The 26435-nt window shown below is 38.9% G+C and overlaps 1 protein-coding gene across 1 annotated transcript; it reads right to left on the bottom strand.

The window, feature by feature from the left end:
- Window positions 1-6493: 6493 nt before the first annotated feature.
- LOC146623343 (neurexophilin-1) lies at window positions 6494-21541 on the bottom strand. The gene is made up of 2 exons (XM_085365890.1): window positions 21461-21541; window positions 6494-7285 (listed from the first exon to the last, which is right to left on the bottom strand). Exons 1-2 carry the CDS (start codon window positions 21539-21541, stop codon window positions 6494-6496), a joined length of 873 nt encoding a protein of 290 aa, XP_085222016.1.
- Window positions 21542-26435: the final 4894 nt, after the last annotated feature.

The following is a 26435-nucleotide window of genomic DNA, read 5'->3' as shown; positions in this document are numbered from 1 at the left end:
GAGGCGCATGAGGATGTTTTACGCTTTAATTTGAGCAAACGTCTGTAAGTAAGTGGAAGCTCTACATTTTCGCTGCGGTTGGGGGTCAAGCGGAAGAAAAACCGAGACGCAAATAATTACTATGCCAACCACCTCTGACACCACGAGAGCAGAACCCAAGAACTTTCTAATCCACCTAAATGTCAAAGCAACGTTCACAGCCCTCCCTCCATGTGAATCTCCACAGGCTGCCAAAAGGCCAGTGGTTAGTCATCTGTTTACTCCTGCAGCTGCTGGGTGTCATTGGGACTCTGAAGGAGAAATCCCATGATTCTCTCTGCCATTTCTGACAGCTCCCGCCCAGACCACATTAATCAGGGATTGTGGGCGAGCTAGGGGATAGAAGGCAGGCATGGATGGCTCCGGCCCAGCATAGCTGAACCGAGGGAGAAGATCTGGGCCCAAAGATAACTTAGACGTCCAAACACTGCCGCTCTGCAACGCTGTCGGTTTCATTCATACGCACGGAATTCGTTAAATGGACAAAAGAAATGGCCAGATTTGCATTTCTTATAAAACAGAGCTTGGAAAAGGACTCAAACATCTCCTAGTTGTGCATATTGGTGTCTACAAGAGATTAATTCCTGAAAAGCTGCGTTCCTTACATTTTAATTATTTAACTCCGCTTTCTCCATCTTCTCTGTTAAATTATTTTTTCACTAAGCTGTAATGAAGGTGTAATCTGTGATCTGAAAATGTTTTTTTTTTAAAGCTGAAATACAAAGCAGGAAACGGCTTTCATTTCCAAAATGAGGAACATTTGTTACAAATATATATTTATTTAAATCTAAGGACCGTTTTAAATCATTAATGTTCTTATATAAATGAGTAACACAACTCCCTATTTGCAATTACAGATAAGAAATCATCGACTGGTATATAAAAGAAGAATGTAGTCACCAGTACTGTACTAACACTGTTTTTTCTGTAATGCAACACACTGCTGGATGGAATTCAGTAATCAAATTACATTTAAAACTATACCATTACTTACATTACAAAGGTTCTTCATTTACCTGCACGATGGGCACAGAAAGGAAAAAACTCAAACATGCCCTCTTTCAGTCCTGAACAATTATACCACAATCAGCTGATTTCAGTTAGTATGCAGGGAAAACAGTGGAATGGTCTACAGCTAAAAAGTGGATACGTGGACATTACTTTTGCTTTTACTACATCCATGGACAGTAACGTGAAGGTACAGTGCAAACTGCATCCAGGACAGAAAACTGAAGCTATAAAATCTGCACAGACAGCATAGTGGCACAAAGGTAGTGTGGAAGAACCCAGAGTGATGTTAAAGCCGAGTATATGCCAAACCCAGCTAAGCAGACAGCCTGATCTTCTGCTGAAGCAGTGATGAGCAGTCAGGCTCGTAGCATTTCAGCCTCCATTTCTCCAGCCTGCACCTGTTAGTAGAATTACTGTGAAATGCCTTTTGAGCTAGTTTTTAGTTCAAACATTCTTTGCTGTTGTGTTGTTCATACTTGAACACTAAAAGGAAGATCTCGCATGTGTCCTCTTCAGAGGAGGGGATCTGTGTCGGTGTGCAGGATTGTAGTCTGGTAATTATGTACTTGCATTTATATAGCTCTCCATTCATCCATCCATCCATCCATCGCCTGCAATCTCTCCAATGTGTCCTGGGTCTGCTCTGGGCCCTCCTTCAGGTAGTACATGTCTCAAATGCCTTACCCAGGAGCTGTACTCTAAACTCCACCTGAATGATTGAACTCCTCACCTTACTGCTAGGGTGATGACCTTTTGGAGGAAACTCATTTCTGCTCATTTGCTCAGCTTTCTGTCACTACCCCCAGCTTGTGGCCATAGATGATTGACAAATTTGCGCTCATACTTAATTCTTTCTTCACCACAACAGATTTGTGAAGCATCCAAAGCCCTGAGAATGCCTCCCCCAGTTGGTCTGTGAATCTCCTGGTCCACTCTCCCCTCACTCAAGAAATGGGACACTGAGATACTCCTCCTTTGACTCCAATAGGAACCTAGTAGGAGGAACTACAAACTGAGACCAGGAATGTGTTTACTGAGTTTATAAACTGAGTGAGCAGTAAGGTAATTAGATGTGAAACCAGAGGATTTGCCCCCTGCTGGCCATGAGAAAAAATGCAGGTTTATGCACTTTGCATTGCAGGGTTTGTTCGGTAAGAAAAATACAAAATGGAAATTTTTCATCAAATACTTAAACTTGCAATAATGAATTTGTTTTGGTAATTTTGGGGCAACAAAATAATTTGTAGGCAGAAGACTGAAAAAAAATCATCTCGTTGTGTTGATCTGGACTAATTTCTAAATAGAAGAAAATTAGTTTTCATTTGAATCCATTAGGGGTTTAATGGTTCCAAAACAGAGACGGAATTTGTCTTCCTGTCCCCCCAGCTCCTCCATCCGACCCACTGCTCATTAACTTACTAATAGAGGAGTTAATAGAACATAAAGTTCCTATAAAAGTTAAGTGCAGCAACTCAGTGCTTGAATGTAATCTCAAACAAACCAGGATGATTATGTGAAAGTTGTCAGAGAAATTTAAGGATCGCTGGTTAAAGCTGCAATGTTTAAAGGTATAACACATGAGCTTCTTTAAATGAAATAAGTTTAAAATAGTCATAAGCGATGATGTTATGTCCCACACCTATTGCAAAGATATCAGCAGATGTTATGAGCTATTGCTGGCACATCCCATCATGTCATGATCACTGAGTCAATACGGCATCTAGTTTGCCCGAAAGGAAATTTGTAGATGTTTTTGCACATATCAGTGGTGAAAACGTCTTTTGGAGGAAATAGCAGAAAATCGAAAGTCTGTTTGGATTGGTTATAACAACGAAATTCCAAAATAACCCGTTGTTAAAGGTTCTACACCTGCTTTGTTCTAGTGTGTGCTACTTTTGCTTTATTGGTATGCATTCAAACACAAATCTGTGTGCTGCAACAGCCATGTGTCGTCTTGTTCCTTACTCTAGGTCTAGTCAATAAAACCTTCCTGTGAATCTCTTTATTCAAATGGTGAGAGGCTTGGTTGTTTACTAAAAAACAGGCTAGGTAACTACCAGTTAAAACTAGGGACTGCAACATTGTCTATACAAATAGCTCCTGAGACCTGAACTCTTGTTAGGGATTCATCACGTCTGTGTTGAGCAGAATGAAATGTAAGGTTGTGATGTCTGCTTATGAAGATTTAGGGTCTCTGGAGGTTAAGAACCATTTAAACACTGTTTCGATTCTGATTTTTGTGGAACTTGTACCATGACTGACTTTTTTTTTGCCTTCTTTCTTTGGGACCTTCATTCTGTGACGCAGCAGCGCTAACCACTGCTTCACCATGCTCCCCTGGTTTGGAGAAACCAAATTAAATTTGTAATCTGTGCTCTATCAAAGCATAATTCTTTCAGACGGAAGCCCACTGTAGGATGGAAAGCTACAGGTGATTGTATGCAACCTAGCCAATCACCTACGTTGTGTATGGTCACTCTGGTGCTTGTTGCGCTCGCCAGCTGAGAAGTCATCGCAGTCTATTAATACTGGTTAAAACCATTGATCATTTATAGCGGTTTATGAATAGCACAGGAGTCACTGAAGTCTTCTTCTCAGCATGTGTTGTCTGTCTGTAGCCCTATCCAGTGGCATGTAGCATATGCACATTGCCCATAAATCATAATTTTAACCAACTAGGTTAGTTTTGCCTTCCTTTCATCTTTCCTGCTCACCCTGTAACGCCTGTGTTCTTCTCCCTGTTGAGGTTCTCCTTCTAATGTTGTTGGCACTTGTAGTATAGTGTAGTATAGAGTGTCATCACTAATAAATATTTCACCTGTATGTTGATGCTCGAACCTGCTTTAAAAAATACTCGAGCGAGCTGTGACTGTAAAGATGGGGGCAGTAAATTAAGAACAATACGATGAAAAAGCTAGAATGCTCCACGGAGCTGAACGGAAACTGTAGAGAAGAGCTGTCTCAAACACCATTTTATGGGCCATGAGCTTTGGGAGTAATCAACGGCAAATGATCACTGAAAGGAGTTTGGGAAGGAAGTTAGGCGGATAATGTGAGAAGGGGGGGAAAAAAACAGCCCAACACTTCCAAAGCAGCTGAATCCTAAACCCAAAAAACCAAGTACCTACCCAGTATGTCTCCAGTAGTGTTTGACCCCTTTCACATCGGGCACTTGACCGATGTCAAGTTTAGTTACTGATAAATACTAAACGGAGGATAAATTATAATACACGTGTAATTGAGGCTGAAACGGTAATTTCTTCAAAACAGTCAGCATCACAATACGTTGCATTTAGCCTCAGATGACATTAGTCAGGGAACAGATCCATCTCTCAGCAGCTCTCACACCGAACACTTTTGTGCCAGACTGTTTACACTTGTAAGATTATATGCATAATGAGGCTGCATTGTCTCGGGAAAGTGCTGCTTTAATTCTCTGAAGCTGAACAAACTGTCCCTGGCACATTTGGGTAGGGGTGGAGAGATATCAAAGTCACTTTATTGAGATGAAAGAACTGGCCCAAACAGCAATCTGACACATTAGTCATTCCTTCTTCTTAGTGACAGAAACATGCTCTCAATTTACGAGTCAGGTGCTTCCAGTGATTTCTGCCAGCCTTGTTCCTCCGCATCATAAATTCCTCTTTATGCTCACTCATCCCACAGGCAGACCCCTATTCTTCGACCTGCCTTGTCAGAAAATTCGCCCCATGTTGGCATATTGGATGTCATCCAGGCTGCCATTAGCAGTTACTGCGTTGCGTATACCATGGCATACACTGTGAAAGAGCACTGAATTTAAATAGACAGCAGTGATTGTGCCCCTAGGTGCACATTCATACTTTTTTACAGGTTTTCTATCGGCTCTTTAATTCATTCTTTCTGTGGTGTTGACTCTGCAGAGCTCCCACTTATACTGTGTTCATTTTCTCTAAATGCTTCACGTGGAGCCACTGGCTTCCAATCTATGTAATGAAGGTTTAATAGCCAATTGGAACATCCAATATCATTAGCAGCCAGCGTTAGGCTCATCTGAAATTTTTTTCTTTTTTTTTTTTTTTGATAACCAGAAGTGCGAGCGTTTGACACGCAGGATGTGTGATTAGCACCTGCTGTTTAATGTATGTCCTGCCTCTTCTGGAGCTGGAAAGCTCTTTTTACCAGTTCTCGCATTTTAATAGCGTTTTTGTTCTGCTTAAGCCTCAAATGCACTTCAGGAAATCTTCCTCTCAACAATTTCCATGTTCTCTTGCATTCTTGTTCTATGATCTATTTTTAAACAAACTTTTGACCTACCTTTTTTCCGATTATCAATCACTTTTCGATACAAATGATTATTCCAGTGTTTACAAATGGTTATTTTTGGTTTCTGCAGGGGCACTATGGCTCTAATTCTGTGGCTCACTACTGGCTGCTTGTCATGTCAGTGATGCAAAGAGTCACCAGAAATAAAAGCAATGCTTAAATGTCTAAAATGGATATGCAGTTCTGAGAAAAAAGAGCAGAGTAATGTTTGATTATTTTTAAAGAAAAGCACAAAAAATGATCTTCTGTTTCTCTGTCATCTTGTGCAACTTTTATTTATTCATTGTGACATTTACTTGCTTATGTTTGATCTGATGAGAGCCCTCAATTTGGTGTCATTTACCGAGCGCCGTCCATGGCCTTAAAACTGCTAAACACACAACACAGAATTAAAATAGAACATACTTTTTTTTCCCCTCTTTGTGTCGTGACTTGGTGAAGATTATTTTTGACAGCTGCAATAACAGGAAAATATAGATGGACGTTATTAAGTTGTTTACCACATTCGGGTTCATGCATGGGACATGGACGAGATTCCAACAACAATATCAGAGAGGTACATTCACTCTAACAATCACACTGCAGAAAACAACACCACTCAAAATATGTTTGATTTTTCCATTATGCCCTCTAATGCATACTGACAGATTCTTCATATTTGCATTGACATTTACGTGTTCGCAGTGATTACCAGAGACTGATTGGAGGAGACAGAAAGCATGATTGAGACGGAAATACACCATCAACATAAACAACTAAATTAGCAGGAGAAAACACTGATAAAATTGTTCTCTGGTCTTTGTGTGGAATCCACGATATTTACATAAATACAATCAGCATATTTTTATGGTTGGCTTGAGAATTTCCTTTCGATGTAAGCAGCTATGCATATAAGATGAGTATTGCAAGCCTATAAATGCTTCCCTAAATGCTCTCTTAATGACCTCAGGCTAGGCTTGTTCATTGGAGCAAGATCAGTCTTGTGACAAGGATAGGTTATTTGTAATAATGCCTGTCAACATCTCAAGTTGGAAATGTCTTGACTCCATTTTCTTTCATATAATCTGAAATTGCTCAGGACCCTGTAGCCTATCTCTGTCTTTTTTTTTTCTTTCCCCCCCTTCGTCTGGTCTTGTGATCAACCCGTAGGGAGGTAGGGGGTGTCACTGTGGTAGTTGTAGTCTGGGCACACCTTCTGCACCAGCTTGTAGTCAGTGCTGTAGAAGGTGATGAAGATGCAGATCACTTTGAAGGGTTTGGAGCACAGCCAGGACACGTGGCTCTGGGTCTGCTCCTGAGGGCAGCTCTGCGAGGGGTCGTGGGCACACAGTGAGTTCCTGGTGCCTTTCTCCACCTTTTCGTACTCCACCCTACAGTTGAACAGCTTGGTTTCTTTGGTCTCCAGGGCCGTCTGCTGCTGCTGCTGCTGCTGGTGATGGTGGTGGTACTGCTGGTGCGGCTGGTGGACCTGGAACTCCACAGCCTTGGTGGGAGGAACAAGTCCCACGGAAACGTTGCCCTGACCGGTTGAATTGTGTCGAAAGTAGACGCTGAAGGTGCCGTTACCGTGATCCACAATTTTGCCGGTGATGAGGAGGTTCAGCTTCACCGTCTTGATGTTAGAATGGAAATCACCCCAGCCGAACATCTTCTTAAACTTTCCAGTCTTGACGATGGGGCGTCTTTTCGTCCTTGATCGAGGGTCACGGGAGGCTGAGGTGTTGTAAAGCCATTTCCAATGCTCTTGCTTAGAGTAAGACTCTCCTTCGTCGTAGTTCAGATCCATAGAGGTGAAGTTCTCTTTGCCGTAGAGGCTTTGAGACAGCAGACGGCTAATGGACACGTCCTTGCTGCTTTCATCCCAGTAGGTCTTCACTTTGGATTTTGAGTTATATCTCAAGTCGGAACTTGGAGAGTCAGCACTCGCAACCTGGAAGATTAAATAAAATGAGTATTAGTTAAAATTTTACTCAATGTTACAAACATACTCTAAAGTATGTGAAGTTTTGCCTCATAATACTTATATGAATACAGCAGTTGATGTGTTTTGGGGTCACACGTATTAAATCGACATCGTCAATTGGACAATTATTTCCTTCCAAAGCACATTCCATACCTATAATCAGTTGGGATTTAACACAAAGTGTTGGATAAGCAAAAGAAGTTGGATGGATGGATGTCATTCATCGCTTTTTGATGAATGACTTTTGATGAATCATGTAGCTCTGCCTGCAAATGCCAACAATAGATTTGTTCTCCATATCAGATTTTCAGTGGCATCAGGTGAATCTACAGCCTGAGAAAACTCCCACCTGATAGGCTTTTGCGACACAGCATTAAGCAATTTTTTTTGCTGAAGTTAAAGTATGTATAACTTGCATGGATGCATATTAAGTTCTTGTAATGGGCCCTTGAGGCTGGCTCCAAAAGCAACTTATTTGCCATAGACTGTAAACCCAACATTAAAAAATTTAAAGCAGGTTTACAGTCTGGTCTAAAAGAAAGTTGTTTTCTATGGATAGTTTCCCCCTTTGTATGGATAATATAATAAAAGGTACTTTCGGCTGCTCTTATTTCCCAAGGGGTTGCTTCAGTGGATGGATCTGCATATTTGATTTGACACAGATTTTAGCTCTTCCTGACCACCCCTCCCATTTATTCGGGACTGGAATTCTGCTCTAGGAATACACCAGTTTGTATCCCTCTCAATATTGCACATGCAGGTGGATTAACCAAAAAATGATCTTGATAATTACCAAAACTGGTAATTTAAGGCAGATGTGGCATAAACCTTACACTGGATGGTGGTCTGATAAACTTGTATTTGTATGATTGTGTATACATGCTCTGAAACTGCACAGTTCTCTACATGTGTTTGTCTTTTAAACAACAGAAAATGACAGAAAACATCTGAATCTATATATCAGTGGGAATGTGATGAGTGGAGACTGGCCCATCTTAATTTTTCTGAGCATGCATTTTCCTGTGAATGAAAGGAAATGTGCAAAATTTCAAGCGAGTCAGACTCAGCCCATAGAGATATGTCCATTTAAATTAGACTTTCCTCCCAAAAAGGCACCAGTCATTTTCTGCAAATCCCCCAAAACAACATATTTTACATTCTAGAGACAAATCCCTCCAGTGGTGGTTGGAGTTATGAATTTCGTCTGTGAGGAGCAAGAGGGAAAATAGTTTGTTGCTATTTTAACCATGACGGCAAAAGTCTGAGACAGTCCCCACTTTAAACAAACCCAATCGAAATTGCAATTTTAATACAAATTAGAATGTTTTCCTAATCTTTCCAAAGCTGACTCTGTCCCTAAACCTTGAAAGATTTATTTTCTGCAGTGACTTGTCAAAGAGTTTTGAAAGGCACCACAAAAAGCATTTATGCATCTTGTTGGAGGGCATGAACAAATGTCAGGTTCGAGGGCTTGTTTAATTACAACTGTCATGTAGGTATAGCACCAGCTGAAGGTAAAATGCCATCTAATTTTACAGAACTGCTGTTGAAATGTGCATGTGTTAGTAAATCGTGTAAATATCAGGAATGGAATTTGTTAATAGGTGGGATATTTTGGGGGAGGTTATCTGACATTTTTATATTCAGAAGTTGGAGAAACCGGTGGAGAAATGATGAAAAAACTTGGTCAGGATGTAGATAAAAAGATTTTTTTTGTAATTATGTCTCTCTATAACCTGAATTGATACTCTGAGGGAGACATCTGCAGTTATGGTGGACCAGACCAACATCCCTCTACATATTACATTCATTGCCAGTGTTCAGTTGGAATACAGCAATCAGTCGCTGCTGCATATGCACATTTCTTTTAATTATGATTGAAGATTTGTGGTCAGCTGTTTATATAGGCTGCTATTTAATATGGTCTGGTATTTGCACAAGCAGTGATGCAGTTAATTGCAGTGGTGTGGAATTGATTATTGTAATTATTTATCACTGAATTGACTGCATTTCTATGTTACTGCAGCCAAAAGGACAAACACAATTACTAAGAAAATAAAAATAATAAAGGTAGAGTAGGAAAAAAATAATATAAACAGAAAACTGTGTAGTAGCAAAGAAATTAATTTAACGAGATAAAATAAACCTCTAAAATGAAATAAAATGCACTTAAAAAACATATGAAATAAAAAGCTAACTATAATATAAGAAATTGGCTCTATCAAATAAAATATCTCACTAAAAGAAAAGAAAATGAAGCAGTACGCTTGTGTTGCATTGTACAGCGTTAAATATATCCTGCTTTCACCTGCTTTGGGCTCATGTTTGATCAGCTCCTGGAAGATTGATATCTACTGTTTGTTCAGCACAGCAGTTGTTATTGTGTTGCTCTAAATTCTTTAACAGTTTGTATTGAAAACAAACGCTCCGAATCAGCCTGGAAGCAGAGTCTTCTGATCACTTTGTGCTTCTTCACTTTGAGATGTTTATTTGGAGAGTTTTTATTCTGCTTTGACTGTTTCTAATTTATTATTTGAATATTAGAGAATAGCCTCTGTGCTTCTATTATATGAAGTAAGTGGACATTCGGTGGTGGTGGAGTTAGATTTTTATGGTAGAAATCACAGATGCTGGGATTAATTGGATTTTAATTTCAGTCCCTAACTTGTCTTTCAACACTTCTGGAGATAATCACAACACAGTGATTACTACTTCTTTTTTTTTCACTTGTTTTCGAGTCTTTGTTTTGTCTTGTGTTATAAATCAAGCACAATGCTTTCACCTCTCTCTAAAAGCCAAAACTCGCTCTTAGTTAACTTCAACCTCAGCCAAGATGGCAAAAAGAGTCTTTGGTTCAGATGATCGCACCATATCCAGGTTTCTGTAGATGAACCTGTGGAAGGATCATTAATGGTTTCCTCCAGCTGCCTTTGTTGGGCTTGTACACCTCTGCCAAAAACACCTGCTAGTCTGGACTCACCACTGATTACTGACTGTTAACGTTTAACTTCAGCTCATTACTTCAATACGGCTGCGATTATTTTGTTTATGTGGTGTTTAGACTTTGTTCGTCGTGGATGTGTGATGTACACAGTGTCTAAGGCTGCGTTCACACTGCAGGCAAAAGCGCATCAAATCAGTTGTTTTTTTTTTTGTTTGTTTTTTTGACCCTATGCGTCCCATATCCGATCATGCTATGACAGTGTGAACGGCACAAATCCGATATTTTCAAATCTGATCTGGGTCACTTTCGTATGTGGTACTGAATCCGATACATATCCAATGTTTTAGAAAGCGACTGCTGCTGTTTGAATGGTCATGTCGCATTAAATCAGTCTTTTACATCACTGACACAAGACAGACGCCAATTATCAGCGCCGGAGAAAGAATCGCGAACGCTTCCTGGCCATCCAGTGTAGATGTTAGTGAAACTGTTGGGAAGACAACGTTGGAGAAACGTGAACATTTTATTTGTACTGTATAATCTGCAGATTCTGACAGAAATCTGTAACTATCCTTTGAAGCACCGCTCCTCTAAAACAGCAATAAGGATAATTATTAGGTTATCTACATTATTATGTAAATAACAAAATAACTTAAAGCAAAAATTAGGAAACGTAAAGTCCGAAGTCTTTATATTAAGGGCCATCAGTCAAACAATATTGTTTGGTCTGGGTCTAAACAGAGCGCGTTGTGTGTGACGTCTTCTTTTGCGCATGCGGGCCGCTTTGAGGGTTCACACTAGATCACGTTTGCTGTCGCATTTTATTTGTAGTGTGAACAAGCAGTCAAAAAAATCGGATTTGATCAAAAAATCGGAATTGAGCTTTAAGACCTGCAGTGTGAACGTAGCCTAAGTGCGGCATAGAGAAGTGTTGAGGTGTAACTGGCAAAAGGCCACCATGGCTAAAACTTCTGCAGTGATTAATGAATCCCATTCAGTGTTCACATTCAGAGCAGTTATTCAAATGTGCTCCTGTAACTGTGCAGTGTACGGGCCACAGTATTGTAAAAAACAAATAAACAGCTGACGTATCTATCTTTTAGCGTATAAACTGCAAATATTATGTACAATTATTCCTAAATAAAAGACAAATGGCCACATTTAGGCCATTTGTTTTGATTAGTTTCTTTTCTATAATATTTGCAAAACCAATACTGCATAAACTTTCTCTAACTCGTAATTTTTGAGCTCTTTATCCACTTAGTTCATGTGACTTATGTTCTGTGTTAGTTGGCCCATATTTAGCTTTAAAAATATGCTTTAAAAAAAAGTCTGATAAATGGTAGGTTCATGAAAAATGAACAATTATGATTTCATCCTTAATCAAGTATCCTTACTGTAGCTATTATGAAAATATTTTATTAAAGGAATATATTAAAATGTTTTTATTAAGTATAATCCAGGTTCTCGTAGAGTCGTCCAATATCAGCAGTCTGCCTAGCAACAGCTTCGAGTAGACGTGTTCGTGCTGAGTGCTTGCTAACAAGATCAAAATGAATATCCTTTGCAAATGCAGGAAAATATCAACAAATCTATGCACATTATCCATGTACAAATACGTCTGTCAAAAACGGTTTTAACGCTGTGAGAAAGTCTTACAGTGTGTGAAATGTCCTTATCAAGATTAAGGCTATTCCTGTCATACATCGAGACGAATGAAGCGCTTCTCAGGAGCAGACGTGATGCAACAGCAGACTATTACCTGCTGAATGTACCCTGAATGGATGATTGATGATTCATTCTGTCTCTCTCCTCTAACAATCACACAGATGAGAGAGCAAAGATTTCCCGCGCACCCCACAGAGGCTTGTGACAGTGATGTCCAAGCCCCGTCCGAGGAACGTGACAGCAGATCTATCTGGTCGAAGCGTTTACATTTTGTACCTTCACCCACGATCAATATGCTGAAAATAAGGTCTTCTCTCATTCAGAAAGTTCACTGAATGACATTGTTGTAGTGTAAGCTGGAGTTTGTACGGCACTCTCTGAGTAAACTGCAAGTGCTGAGATCTTTCTCTGAAGCTCCTGCTCATTTTATGCACTTGGATTGAGAATGGAGGAGTTTGGAAGGATGGCCTCCAGTTGTTTTGAAGAGGCCTTGTTGATGAATGACCTGATGTGAACGAAGCATTACTGGCATTGTGATCTTTCTGCCTCTCTGAATAAAGGAATGTAGCCAGAGAAATTTTTAAAAGCAACATGATACTCCAGAGTCAAATCAATACCTTTATATTGAGCAGAGGTTCAAAGGTAGCTAGACCTTTGCTTCTAGTTAGTTTTAATAAGTATAAAGGGAAAAATGCAAGAACCTCGCAGCAAGATGTTTAGCGTGACAAGGTGAAGAGAAAAATTTGAATTTCAGCAGTTTCCCTGCGCAGTGGGGCAGTTAAACCACATTAATGAACAGCCCTTTTTGTCTTTCATTGCTGGAAACAAAAGTCTGTCAGTGGTGATGCATTGTAAAAAGATAAAGTGAGTGTGAGGATGAGGGAGACTTCCTTTCCAGGATTTATTGGCACCATTATAGTCAAACATAAAGCTCCTTAGGATGTAAAAGTTCAGTGAAATAGTATCTTACAGACTGTCAGCCAGGGAGCTGTAAAGTCTATTATGCCATTATAGTTCAGTCCTTTTTCTTTGGTTTAAGAATATTCTAGGTTTGCTCTTGTTTCAGTTGTTAAGTTTAAAAGCACTAATGTTTTTTATTCAAGACTTTCATACTTATTGTTACAAAGGTGGGTTTTCATATTAAGCATGACCAAAGTTTCAGTTGATGAGGTCAGAATATGTCCAGCTAACCCTAGTGAGCCAAAACCTCAGTCTTCACACTGCTCTGAACACCAGTGTTACATTTGTTAACCAAAAACTTGTCATCATAGTTTTCAGCAACAAGTTGTTGTTTTTTTTTTTCTGACAAAAACATAAATTAAATAAAAACTGATGCATGAGGACAAAAACTATATTGGCACTTTTGCCGACAAATGCAAATAAGATGAAAATATTCTGGAGAGACGGGATCCAATCTGAACTAAAATTAAGCCGGATAGAAAGGCGGGACCAGTTTGGAAGTGATCTGCTTGTGCAGTGAGGTTGATCCGCACATTTGATCTGCCCCAGGGAAACGGTACAGCCTCTTCTTTTTTCTGTCTTTGTAATCGTACAGGTAGCTCTCATTCTTCCTGTTTTTCATGAAAATGGGACAAAATGTCAACGCTTGGGAAGAAGCGAACAGTAGACATATGACACATTTCCCATTTAGAAAATAAGACTCTTTGTAAGCCGTGTGGAGAAGCTCTCACGGGTAAAAATATGACAAACTGTCAACTGAATCAACTTTGGAAGTAATCGTCTGATAGTTGGTCGACTAAAACTAAATGAATTCAGATGCCTAAATTATGAATAAAACTTAATGAGATGTTAGTCAAAAGAATTACTAAAACTAGATCAAAATTTGCTGTCAAAATGAGCACTGCAAAACACTCAGTTAAAGGCAGTTTTTCTACTTAAACCTCTGCATGATGTCATTGAGAGTGGATTTCTTATACAGCGCAACAGTGACTGTCCACTTTTTCTCCACTGTCAGGAGACTTTTATGTTATGAGGTAAATCATGACCATAAAAACATAATTCTGATTTTAGCAAAAGTCAAAAGTGCCCGATATAATTACATAATTACAAAGATACATGATTACTTCTAACGATTTAGGAACTACTCATCCCAATGCCCACTGCAAATCCCAGATTCCACAGTGAATGACTGTCAGCCTTTTTAAGTTTAATCCTTTACTATAGCGTCGGTATGGTTAATAACAGTGTAAGTTTGAATATATATCTACAGTTTGCGGTGCATGTGTGGGGGGTTACAGTGCTTTGTTCCTCACTGCAACCACTGCTCTTGCAGTTTCAGAAGTTTTGCGCTCACTTAGCAACCCGACTTTCATGGGTTGAACATTTCCATGGTAACAGCGACCTCCACCAATCTGAGACATCACTGTCTGAATTTAAGATTGCAGGTAGGGTAGTTCTTTTTCCAGAAAATAATAAAATACATTTTTATTAAAACAAGGTTCTTATCATATAGACTTGTGATTTCTACAGAAGCACATATTATTATTTCACAATGTTGCACCTCGTAACAGGTCTGCTTTGGATGGTTATAACCTTATGGCTCATAATCAAACTCCCTATGGAGAATGTCTTTTGTTTTTTTCCCTGGAACCTCAGTGTTGAGCTCTATTTGGTCATTCTATGTGCACAGAGGTGCTGCCGTTCACATCTAATGTTCAGCAGAGAAAACCAATCAAAATAAAACTGCCTGTAAGGGAAAGGTGCTAAATCAGCTTGTTTTCGACTATGAATGAACTGGGAGTAAATTATTATTTTCAGCTGAGAAGCACGCAAAGATACTTTAGCAGAGTCCAAGAATAGTAGCGTGTATCAGAAATGAGCATAGTAGGTCTGCTTCAAGCTATGCAAGCAGTGTGTAAATTTTTACCAGTTCTATGTGGATATGCAGCCTCAGCCATAACAATTAGGGGAACACTGATTGTTAAGTGGCCAGTAATCATTGGCCGATTGGCTCAGTATGTTTTGATGTTATATTTATCTCCCTTTAGAAACATAAAATATATACTGTATATACAATTTTAAACCATTTCAAAGTCTTTTAGCTGGTCCAACTGTGGAAAAACACCACTGAGCTACATGAGAAATCAACACCTTATTTGCAGATACTCTGATATCAAGGCTGAGATGTTTAGAGAGTCGTGTATGATTGTCATCACATGTTTTGTTCCCCTTATTTAGCCAGTAGCTTGTTTCAGACAGTGAATTAAATGAGGGGCTGCTCCATAAATGAGCAAAAATAAACAGGAAGTAAATAAGGATTACGTTAGTGCAAGACTAAAATCATTGGAGCTTTCCCCTCTAAGGAAAACCAGTGACTTGGTTAGACTTGAACCAAGGCCAGTTTAAACATACATTTATTTGAAGATGCTTCCAGTAGTAAAGAAAAAGAATTAATTGAGTCTAAATGACCTTTGGCCAGTAATCCAAACTGTAAAGCCCATTAATTTTTCTATTCTGAGTTGTTAAAAGACTGTAGTCTCTAATGATCAAATGAAATATCATTTTCAGAGTGCAGTAATTACTGGTGCTTCTCAGTTACTCAGTTTCAGTCTCAGTGGAATCCCAAAACCAGATCAAGGGATATTAGCAAACTGCTTGGTTAAATGCCTGTCTAGCTAATAACTCAAAGTGAGTGTGTGTGTGTGTGTGCGCGCGCGCGCGCGCGCGTGTGTGTGCGCGTGTGTGCGCGCGCGCGTGTGTGTGCGCGTGTGTGTGCGTGTGTGCGTGCGCTTGTGCAGCTGCTGCTGCAGAATTTTGAGGAGTAAATGTAAAGAATATTTTCCAAACAATGAAAATCCAAGCGGGTTTAGGATCTTTATCGTTTCTTCAACCAGGAAATTAAATTGCACTCAGTGAGTTTTGAAAAGCTTCATGATTTCCTGCAACTTCGTGTTATGAATAATTTTCTAAGAGGATGTGTCACTGGAATCTGATTTTTTTTTGAGGGATTTCTTTACTATTTTCTTCCAAGATTATCAAAATTACACAGCGCATCTGAAGTGCGTGCCCAGTCATCGTCAGACCTAATTCCTTGTTGTGGAAACTCTGCTCTGTTGTCACCAGCGTTATGTCTGGTCCCCAAACTGTGACATGCAATTAGCTTTCATCTAAAGCACCTGACAGTCTCTGGATTAGAGCACTCGGAGGCACATTCACAGAGACCCCACTTCACGGATTAGATCCCAACCTGTAATCCAGCCTGGGGAGATTAGGCAGATCAGAGGCAGTCCTGACTAAAGCAACGTTTATATCCAGAACCCCCCGACTGACTGCACCAACACTCGGAGGGCCAAGATTTACCTCTCCTTGGCTTTAAAAACATGCAAGTGAGGCACAAAGGGAGTGTGTGCTAGATGCATGAATGTGCCTGAAAGAGATAGTACAGAGAATAAAGCGCGAAACTAGAAGAAAGAGACAAACAAACATGGCAGCGTAAAGGTCAACAGTCACACTTTGATGGCTTTGGCTTTACCAGATATTGGTTTGTCACTACTGTGTACTGTGAAATATCAAAATGACAAATAACATTGCTCATGACTAAAGATGGAGTTTATTTTGCACTTAACTTGTGTTTATTATTAGCAAAGCAGTGGCTCACAACCCTAAAACGAAGAGGCAGCCACTTGAGACGCTTGTTTCCAAGTGTGGCTTCAATCAACAGAAGGAACTGATTATCATTTAAATGCAGGACTATCAGATATTACGTGAATGAAAAACAAAATTAAATCCAAATCTGAAAAAAATCAACACATTTGTCTTCCTTTGTTTAATTTCAGATGTATGCTGTCACCCATTTAGAAGGTCATCACCCCCAATGTGGAAACGACTGCTGCAAAGGACTGTGCCAAAGGTTTTGCAAATCTTAAAGTCTGACATAAAGTTAAAGACGTTCATTAGACTGACTTGCAACCAAAATAAGCTTTTATAGAGAAATTATATTAAAGATTAGTTGAATAATAAAATAGTTGAACATAAAATTAGTTCAGCTATTTAAAATCAATTTGTAAATACAACATTTTTAAGAAAAGTAATTTGAAAATCTCACATCAATTTTGTGAAATGCCTTTTTAAAATGCCAGAAAACCAAGAAAATATATGTGAATGACAATACTGGGTAGTTATCATAAAGATACCCATAACTAATGTTTACAATCTATGAGACCATTGCTCCCAGTAGTGCTGAGTAACACCATCTACTACTCCTCAAGAAGACAAAGAGCAGTATTATTTCAAATTAAATAATAATAATATTGGAACATTTTGGATAAAAGTATGTTAAATTTACTAAAAACAAATCTTAGACAATCTATAATTTACAAATATCACCAGAATATATACAATAAATTATTCTGCCTTTAAAAACAAGTTTTCATAATGAAAAATAAAAACAACTGAGACAGAAATATTACATAACTGTAAAGTATGTAAAAAAAAATATGTTCACATAATTTAGCATTTATTTATTTTAATATGTGACTATTGACTGTCTGTTATATGACATATATTATAATACTATCTGTTAGCAAACACTTGTATAGAGTGGGTCCCATATTTTACATTGTCCTCCTCGTCAACATCCTGCAAAAACACCAAAGCCAACAATGAACCGATCCCACTGACAAGTCCTCTGTCCACAAACTATTAAAATCCATCCTGCCTCACTGGCTCATTTCTCTCTTCCTTACTACAGGTTTATTTTGGGCAAACCCCACATACACCATCCCGCTGCTGGAAACAAACACTACATCACCAAATGTGTCAACTTTCAGTTTTTTGAGTGATTCTTTGCGTGGGATTTCTTAATGATAAAAATAATTCAGGATATCAGACGTAATCGTTTAAAGCTCAGTGTTAGTTAGTTAGTTAGTTATATAATAATAATTAGTAATGGACTATGATGAACAATTGAATAAATTAGGTTTTAAGGTTTTGCTGATACATTTTCCAGCAGCACACAAATAAGGGAAGTCGATGGCTAAAAATCTAAAACTGTAGCTGAAAATGGTTGGAAAAGATGTTGATAATTTTGAAAAAGTTATTAAAATATTTTAGTCAAATCTAAAAATAGCTAAAACTAAAAATAAGAGATATTGCCTATCAGCAGATTTAACTGTGTACTACAATTTCATAAAGTCTGAGGACTCAGGAGAGTGAAGCTTTGTCTGCAATATCTGTGTAGCGTCTGTGTTTCCCATAATTTAAACCAGTTAAACCCTCCTTGCTTTTCTTCCAAACCCCCTTGATGGAGGCTAAAAAAATATTTTAAATATATAAAGGGAAGTCAGTCAAAGCCTTGAGGAAAATCTGCAGTAAAAAAAAAAATTCTTTGTGAAATATATATTAAATGCAGTGTTTCCATTCAGAGATACTGTATCTTTCAGTCACGTTCAGATGCTTTTATTTCATAGCCCAACTTTTCGTTTTACAGTTTGTCATGCAGGAGCCTCCCACCCCCTCCCCCCCAAACCCCATTTAACTGTCTGTTAATATAATTCCCAGATTCGGCATATGAGGCAGAATCCCTCAACAAGATAACGCTAACAGCATCGCTATGCACAAGTCCTTTAGGAAACGACTCTGATTGCCAGATGCAGCATATAGGCAGGCTGTTGGACAACTTAAATGCTATCTACTCTTGGCGAGGCTGTGATAAGGCGCAGGCGTCCGCTCTTTGAAACAGGAAGATAAACAACCCCCCCGTTCCCTCGGGAGCTCGGAGGATATTCTATGGGACTGGACCCCCGAACAGCCAACAAATTCCACCTTTAATAGAACTACCGGAGGAGCCAGATGACTCTGCGGTGGGCTGTACACAAAACCTTGTGAGGAAGAATGAAAGTGTGTGTCAGTTTTCATTTACCTGAATGCTGCGGCTGCTGCTGCGACTGCTGTGCGGGGAGGATTTGTGGGTACGACAGTTCTGGTTTAACAGAGGGAGAATGGAGAGCGGCCGGCCTGATGGCAGATGTGGGTTTCCACTTTTAAATCTTGCTTAGGTGCTGTGAGTTCAGCCGCAACATTAGAGCTGCTGCTTAACAGATAGCGATTTATCATTATTCTATTTTAATAAACAACAAAAAGATGGAATTTATTTTGCACTCATTTGCCTTTTTTATCAAAGGTGTGGTTGTTGTGGTTCACCCTGCCTTAAAAGACTAGTTCCTAACCTTAAAACAAACCGGTCCCTACTTGTGATGCATATTTGAATTGTGAGCAGTTCAAGTCATCTCAGATTTAAATATTTTCTGTGATAAAAGGTAAAAGTATTGAGCATCAGAGAAAAGAAAAGCAAAGACCTGTTGGCTGGGTCACCAACCCAAGATTGGGGGGGGGGTGGGAAAGAAGATCAGGACTGTGATGTAATAATGTTAAAGTCCAGCAGAAAATTACAAGATGATCATGAGTGTTTTATATAAAGTTGTATTAGAGAACGTCCTTTTTAAAAAAGTTTGGAAAAGGGAGCCCTGCAGCTTTATTTTTATTTTTTTTAAATTTAAGGTATTAAAGTGATGCTCTTATGGAGAGAAGCTTAAAATATGAGCAGCTATTAAAGGGTTAGGGTTTGGCTGAAGGACATGTGGATGTTGTAGGATCAGACCTGTGACTTTTCAGGTGTGAGACTAGTCTCTATAAAAGCTTATTTTTAATCTAATTTACAACTTTTAGACGCCATGAATCACAGACAATTCTAACATAAGACTCCCACCAGTTGGTTTATGAAATATCATCTTCCATTTAGAACCACTTCTCTGTGTTTGACAGTAGACGGGAGAGTACTTTAAGAGTCCTTAGAGTGCTGATGCTGTCTTTGGATTATTTTCCAACTGGGCGCTTGTCGTCATAGTCATTTACAGTGAATTTAACTTGTCTCGTCTTGTGAGGTCCCCGCGCAGTTGAGCTGATGGACCAGCTGAGGGCATTTGACGCCCACTAAGAGTTTAGATCTGTTTTCTCTCAGTGATATCAAAGTGTTACCTGAGGGGGGTCAGAGATGATGACAAATCACAAAGTGTGTCAAGACATCACAGGCAGCTGTGGATGGAGCTGAGTCCTATCACTGCAGCACCGCTTTGAGAGGCCAGGGCACAATTATTACCATGACTTCTGAGGAGGATAAATACTGTACGCGGACAGACTGCGGGATTTTGTGGGAAGGGGGGGATGGGGTGGGGTGGGGGGCAGTTTGAAGAAGAAGGAGGGGGGGATCTAGCCACCAGTTTTCCAACTTACCCAGAGGAAAAATGCATAATCATATTATTTCACACACGACTTGGTTCAAAGGCGGCCAAAATAAGTTTGTGAGGTTCCCATGGGTCTGTCAATCTGTTGAAGGAGCTGCAGGCAAAAGCTTAGGATGCACCAAGTACGAAACAATTATGATCATCCCATTAAAGCATAGCGAAGCAATTTGGCAGCTCAGTCTGGAAAAAAACACACTCCTGTCAAGTGATGCTATGAGATCAACTCGCACTACCATGATGCTGTTGTACATATATCTCGCATAGTTAATGATTGTTTGTCTTTACATCATGACAGGGTGGTGGGAATCCGTGTTTGTTAATGTTGTTGCTTCTGAAATCGATGAATTGTTTTCCTTTAAAGCAGGAAGGGCTCCATAAAGCCAAAAAAAGTGGGAGGGGTGAAATGATTAGTGCGCTTAGTCAGCTGTGAAATTGAGTTTATGGTTTTCAAGACGGTGAATTCAATTCGATAATGGGTATTAAGTTGTAGAGAATAATTAATAGTAATTGACTTCTTTCCATCACTATGCAAATTAAACACAGATAACACCACGGGAGCTTTTTAAGGCCAGTCAAGTTTGTGGGGATTAAGTTTATGGAATTTTTGTTAGAGAGAGGAGTGGCTCCTGTTCTGCTTTGATTGCTTTGTTGACAGATTTATCAGCGGGTGAGGGGTTACTGTCTCTTCAAGGATTAAAGGAATTGGGTTGTCACAAACTGTCAAGGCATTGAGTTGGGAGCATTCTGGTATGTTTGCCATAATGGGCTCAGGCTGTTCCCCGCCGTACTGCCAAATATATTCTTATTGGACCACATCTGTAAATGGGAGGAAAAAAAAAAGGGGGGGAAATGCAAAGCAAGGATTGAATGAATAGTGCTGAGGGAGAAATATCCAGCGGGACTGTGTGCGGGTGGATTTGTCAAGATGCAGATTTGGATTTGCATAGTTTGTGTTTATGCTGAGATTGGTTAATTCATCTTGATGTTAATGAGTTAATGCATAGATATGTTAGAAAACTGATCATCCTGGGACTTAAAAACTGTACTATAAGGCAGATCACATGTGTCTGAAATGACTATATTATTAGATTGGCCACACTATGAGACAGCAACGTGACCTCAAAATGATCAATTCCAGCTTGTTTGATGATTTAATTGAAACTCACTTGTAGAACTGTCTTTTTATGAAAACTGCAAACATTAATCACAGAGATATTACACAATGTGAGAATTTTAAAAAAGGTCAAATCAAAATAATATTTAACTCACCAGAGAGATGACTGACAGCAGCACGGTGGCAGTCCACAGACATGTGGTCTTCATGACTCTTTGTGGAACGTCTCTCCTCATGTCAAACAGTCCTTGATTTTCTCAGCTGCTGCAAACAAACAAACAAATCTCCTTCTGATTGAGCCGTTATCAGCTGCCAAACTTGAGGAGAAATAAAGAGCGAAGAAGACGGTCCAGAGATGCGGGAGAAGAAAGGAGTCTTCTCCAGCTCATTCAGGAAGGGTCAGGTGTCTGCTGTTCAAACGCTTCAAGTGAGTACTGGGGTTTTTTCTGACGCAGGGTTCGGAGGCGCTGTGGTGGGAACGGAGGTGTTTGTATATCTGAGTGTGGAGGAATGTTTTATATAGCGCGCTCTGAGGTTCAGAGAGAGAGAGAGAGTGGGGGGAGTGGATGGGAAGGGACAGAGAGAAAAAAGATGGAATGAAGAAGGGGGAGGGAGAGAGGAGACTGGGGGAGAAGAGAAGGAGGTTCACACTTCTGAGAAACAACTTTTAACATCATCAAGGGCTGACATCTAGTGGCAGTCAGCTGCACTGGATTTTTCTTCCTTTCACTGTGAGCAGCAAGCCCAGTGAGATTCAAGAACATAATCCCTCCTCTTGATGTGTTAATGTTGTGCATCCTCTACTCTGACCTGGAATCAAGCATGAAAAACTGCATTTTAACCCTTTGACGCCCAGCGTATTGTATTTGATACAAGTGTTTTTGTGAGTTTTTGAGACTTCTACATCATCAGTGTGACATTTTTTTTTTACCCTCGTAAAATCATGACACATTTTTAATGACTAAACTGCAGATTAAAATTTGATATATTTTTATATATTTTCTCTTAAGGTTCAACAAATACTCCATTATCAAAAAATTAAAGATTTCTGGCAGTTATTTCATGATTCGGGTTTTAAAGGGTTAACACTGTTGGCGCTCCATAATGGTCAAAATACCAGCCACCTTTATGAACCAGGCATCCCTATGATCATGAAGAAATTGTTTTGTTAAATTACGCCTAGGTACTAAATAATGGTTTCCACACACAGTCATTGTAAATGTGCTGAGAATAAAACTAATAATATTAATCATTTAGTCTGAACTTGGAGAAAGTTTTGGACTTCAGATTAAAAAAAAAAGACAAAAGCAGTTGAGATTGAAGCTGGAGAGGCTGAGATATCCTAAGTTTTAATCAGCAGGATGGGTCAGACTCTAAAATAATTAGATCCAGTAAAGCAGCTTGATACAATCTACAGCAGACGCTCTCTGTCCGGGAAATGCCAATATCTTTTAAACTCCACCCCCCCAGTTTGTAGGACAGGCTATCGGTCAAAAAGTCTTTCTTGCAGCCACAGATGACATCTGTTTGGACCCACACTGAAACCTTATAGTTATTCCTACTACACAAGTTACGTTTAAACATTAACATGCTTGGATTGGAAATGTTTCCACTGGAAGTGGAGTGAAACAAACCCACAGTGCTCATTCTGAAGTTGGTAAGAGGCTTCAGTCGGCAGACTTAAACCAAAATCATGCAGATATTTACAGAGTGCTGCAGAGGGCAGATAGGAATACAAAGGGAATTTCATACAATAATGCTAAAACTTTATTTAATTAAAAGCTTCTTAGCTTCTTGTTAAACCTAACCAAATTCTGTCCCCTGTTACTTACATTAAGATGAAGTGAAACCTTTCCCTCTGTTCACATGGGCACCTGAAAACTTACTGTAAGAGCACACAGAGCTATATTTGAATTTACATGATGGCCAAGCTGTCTGTATTGTGTCAAAGAGGTATCAGCTGAAGTTTGAGGCTTGGCTGTACTTTTGAGTAATACCACGTTTGACCTCAAGATGGTGCAGTGAGTCAGAGACTAAAGCATAACTAGTCAGGGTAGCTCCCAGTCTGAGACATACACTGCATTAGCTCAACATTTGTACAGAATTCCCGTCACTATTATACCTAGTAGATGATCAGAAACTGGTAAGTTAAAAATAAAATGAGCAAATACACATCGAAATACTAGAATAGTTGGAAGTAATTCGTAACTAAGTTAAATAAAGAAATAATTCAGATGTAAATAGGAGGAAAAATCTGCCATCTCGTGGTCAAAATCTTTCAGTTAATTTAGCAATTATAAAAAAACAAAATAAAAAAACAGCTGTTTCAATAATTTAAGCTACTTTTATAAAGACTGCACTTGTGGCTTGTGATGGTGTCATTTGTTGGAATTAATACGTGTAAAGAAAACAGCAAATACAGCACTGTTGTTATTCAAAACTGTTAAAATGATGGGTAACGTTTTCCTTTAATATTTTGAGCAAATGCAGGATGCTCTGTATTGCACCAAAAATGTATTAATACGCAAAGAAAAGCCCAATTTACTCCCACTTGATTAATGTTTGCAATTAGCTTAACATCCAGCTGTTAAAGAGAGTTACTGAGAGTTTTACACTAACAAATCATTTATGTGTCACCTGTTATTTCAGATTTATGTCGTCACTGAGTATGAACAGGGCTCAGTCTCATCTGACTGCAGCGGAGAAACAGGAAACTTGATTTAACCCGTCTCTGCAGTTGTTGATTTGGACCAGTTTTCTGCCTGATTGCACATTTTCTCCATTTAATGCTTCGTAACTAATATAATGTAGTTTCTCAGAGAACCATGGGAAATGAAAGAGGACGGCTATTAAATTTACAAGCGTAATTTCCATAATTACTTATCTCCATGAAAACATAACACACTGAATGCACATTTTAATTTAAATAAAAGTCTTAGGAACAAAGTAATAGATTTGAAATTGTAAAACTCTTTATTTACTTTTTTTATTTCTGGGTTCTGACAGACCTAAGCTTGTGTTTGAGAAATTTCTGTAAGTGTTCATGCTGCAGAAAAACACTGTAATTTAGAAAGTGTGCACTTCTATCAAAAAAATGCTCAGTTTAATATTAATCTTGTCAGAATCCAAAAATTACAAACTAATTAGACTGACTGCTAAGAATTTAACTAAAACGCACAAACATATTTTGTTTCTTGTTCAAGCCTCAGTTTCGTCCTTTTTTTCTACAGTTTTTACAGTCTGAACACAATGCACTATATGCCATTGTTATTATCTATCTATTATCTTGGTTTACTCAAGCATCACTTTTGATCATGAAATTGTCAAGAAAAACAGTAAAATGTAGCTATTTGTCAAATAATACAAAATACTTATTGCTTTTAATGGTCACAATCCCAGTGAGCTAGTTATGTGTAGTTCGGCCGCTCTGCATATACACAACTATTTGTTATATAAGATCTGATGGAGTACAGAGAGTCATACCTCCTCTAAGTGTATTGTAATCCGACTGTCAAAAACAGATTACTGAGTGTTTTAATGTCTTGAGAGGGTAAAATATTTACCTACTTTATGTGCCCCCGTTTCCTTTCAGCTCAGTGTAAAGGTCTGTTGTGGTCTCTCTGCTCTCCTCTGTTCTCTGTTTTGTTACATTTATGTTCCTGCAACCTACATTCTAGCCACCAGGGGGCGGAATAAAGACATTGGTCCTATAGGAAAATGGCTCAGACCCCAGTTAACAATTCCCTGATGGGTTTATTGTCTCAGTCACTCATTTGAGGTCATGTTCAATAAAACCACAGGTAATCTAAAAGGTCAATGTAGTTGCCATGAAGTCTCTGCCATGAAGGTTTGTGAAGTCCCTGGATAAGATTTATACGGGCGTCATGTTTTGGTCAGTATGACTACAGATATCTGTGTTTAAGGCCCTAATGCCTAGGCTTCACCTTCCAGACTCTGAAACATCCAGGGACTGTAGGGAAATTAGCCTGTATGGCTAAATCTGACACATGAATTTAAGAAGTTTTGTTAATTAATATGCATTATCCCTCTTAAATAAGTATAAACATAAACATACATTCATCTTTTACGCACACAAAGAGGAGCAGAGGAAAGGGGATAGGGTGAGATGACCCACTGTGGTGAGCCCTAACACAGCGACAGAGATCAAATCGGAGTGTTTTCCTATAGATTTCTATTGGACCTGAAGGCATTTTGCAAAACAGGTATCGCCCCCCAGTGGCCATTAAAAAGAATGCTGGTTTGAGGTACTTGTGGAGTTTTCAGATCTAGAAGCTATGCCCGACTGAAACTAGAGTCTATAACAGCTGTTGAAACCAGTGAGTAAGTTTAAGGTGGCTACATCCATCTCTTTTGTACAGTTTATGCACTGAAGTGTGTTATTGCCATTAGAGTGCTAGCAAACAGGGGATGGCTATGATGATGGCTCTCTAATACAAAATCCAGCCTCCAACTCCTTTAACGCCAGTTTTAAGTATTTTTATTTGAAGGTTTTCTTCCTTAATGAACATATAAAGAAAGTAATAAAAAAAAGACTCCATAACTTTTCTCTTTGTGTGTTTACAACCGTGTCCGCATTTATTTTTAGTATTTCTTCCCATACATATAAACAACCTGTACAAAATGGCCGACTCTTCATCTTTTTCCGCTTCTTTTTGCTTTCCTTTTTTGTTTGTCACAACATACAACTTGCATCATGGTAACAACAATCAGCAATATCATACACCCACTTTGTAATATTCAAACTAAACGTTTTCTGTGCAATACAAAATAAATGTACACATACTTTGATGTTTTTTTCTCCAAAAAATAAAAAAATTGCTGTTATTTACAAATCCAACAAAAAGAAGTAAACATTCTCCACACCAGTTTTGCTTTTACGTTGAACTCAGAAGCGTGTTCTCTTATTATTAACATATTGTATACTTGTTTGTACAGATTGTTTTCTTTTTAATATTTCATCTTCGTTTCGTGTGACTGAAAACAATAGAGCACCTAAAATACTTACTACATGAAAAAGTTTAAAAACTGGTTCGATCCATCTACCTAACCTCGAAAGAAAATTTCGTTGTTTTTTTTTTTTTTTGTCTAAACATACTGTAGTGTCGACGT

Source organism: Diplotaxodon limnothrissa, linkage group LG11 (assembly GCF_057381915.1).
Source record: "Diplotaxodon limnothrissa isolate DT_005_m linkage group LG11, D_limnothrissa_male_GT1.1, whole genome shotgun sequence".
Taxonomy (NCBI): domain Eukaryota; kingdom Metazoa; phylum Chordata; class Actinopteri; order Cichliformes; family Cichlidae; genus Diplotaxodon; species Diplotaxodon limnothrissa.
Note: the sequence above shows the minus strand (reverse complement) of the source record. Positions and strands in the feature narration are given on the sequence as shown.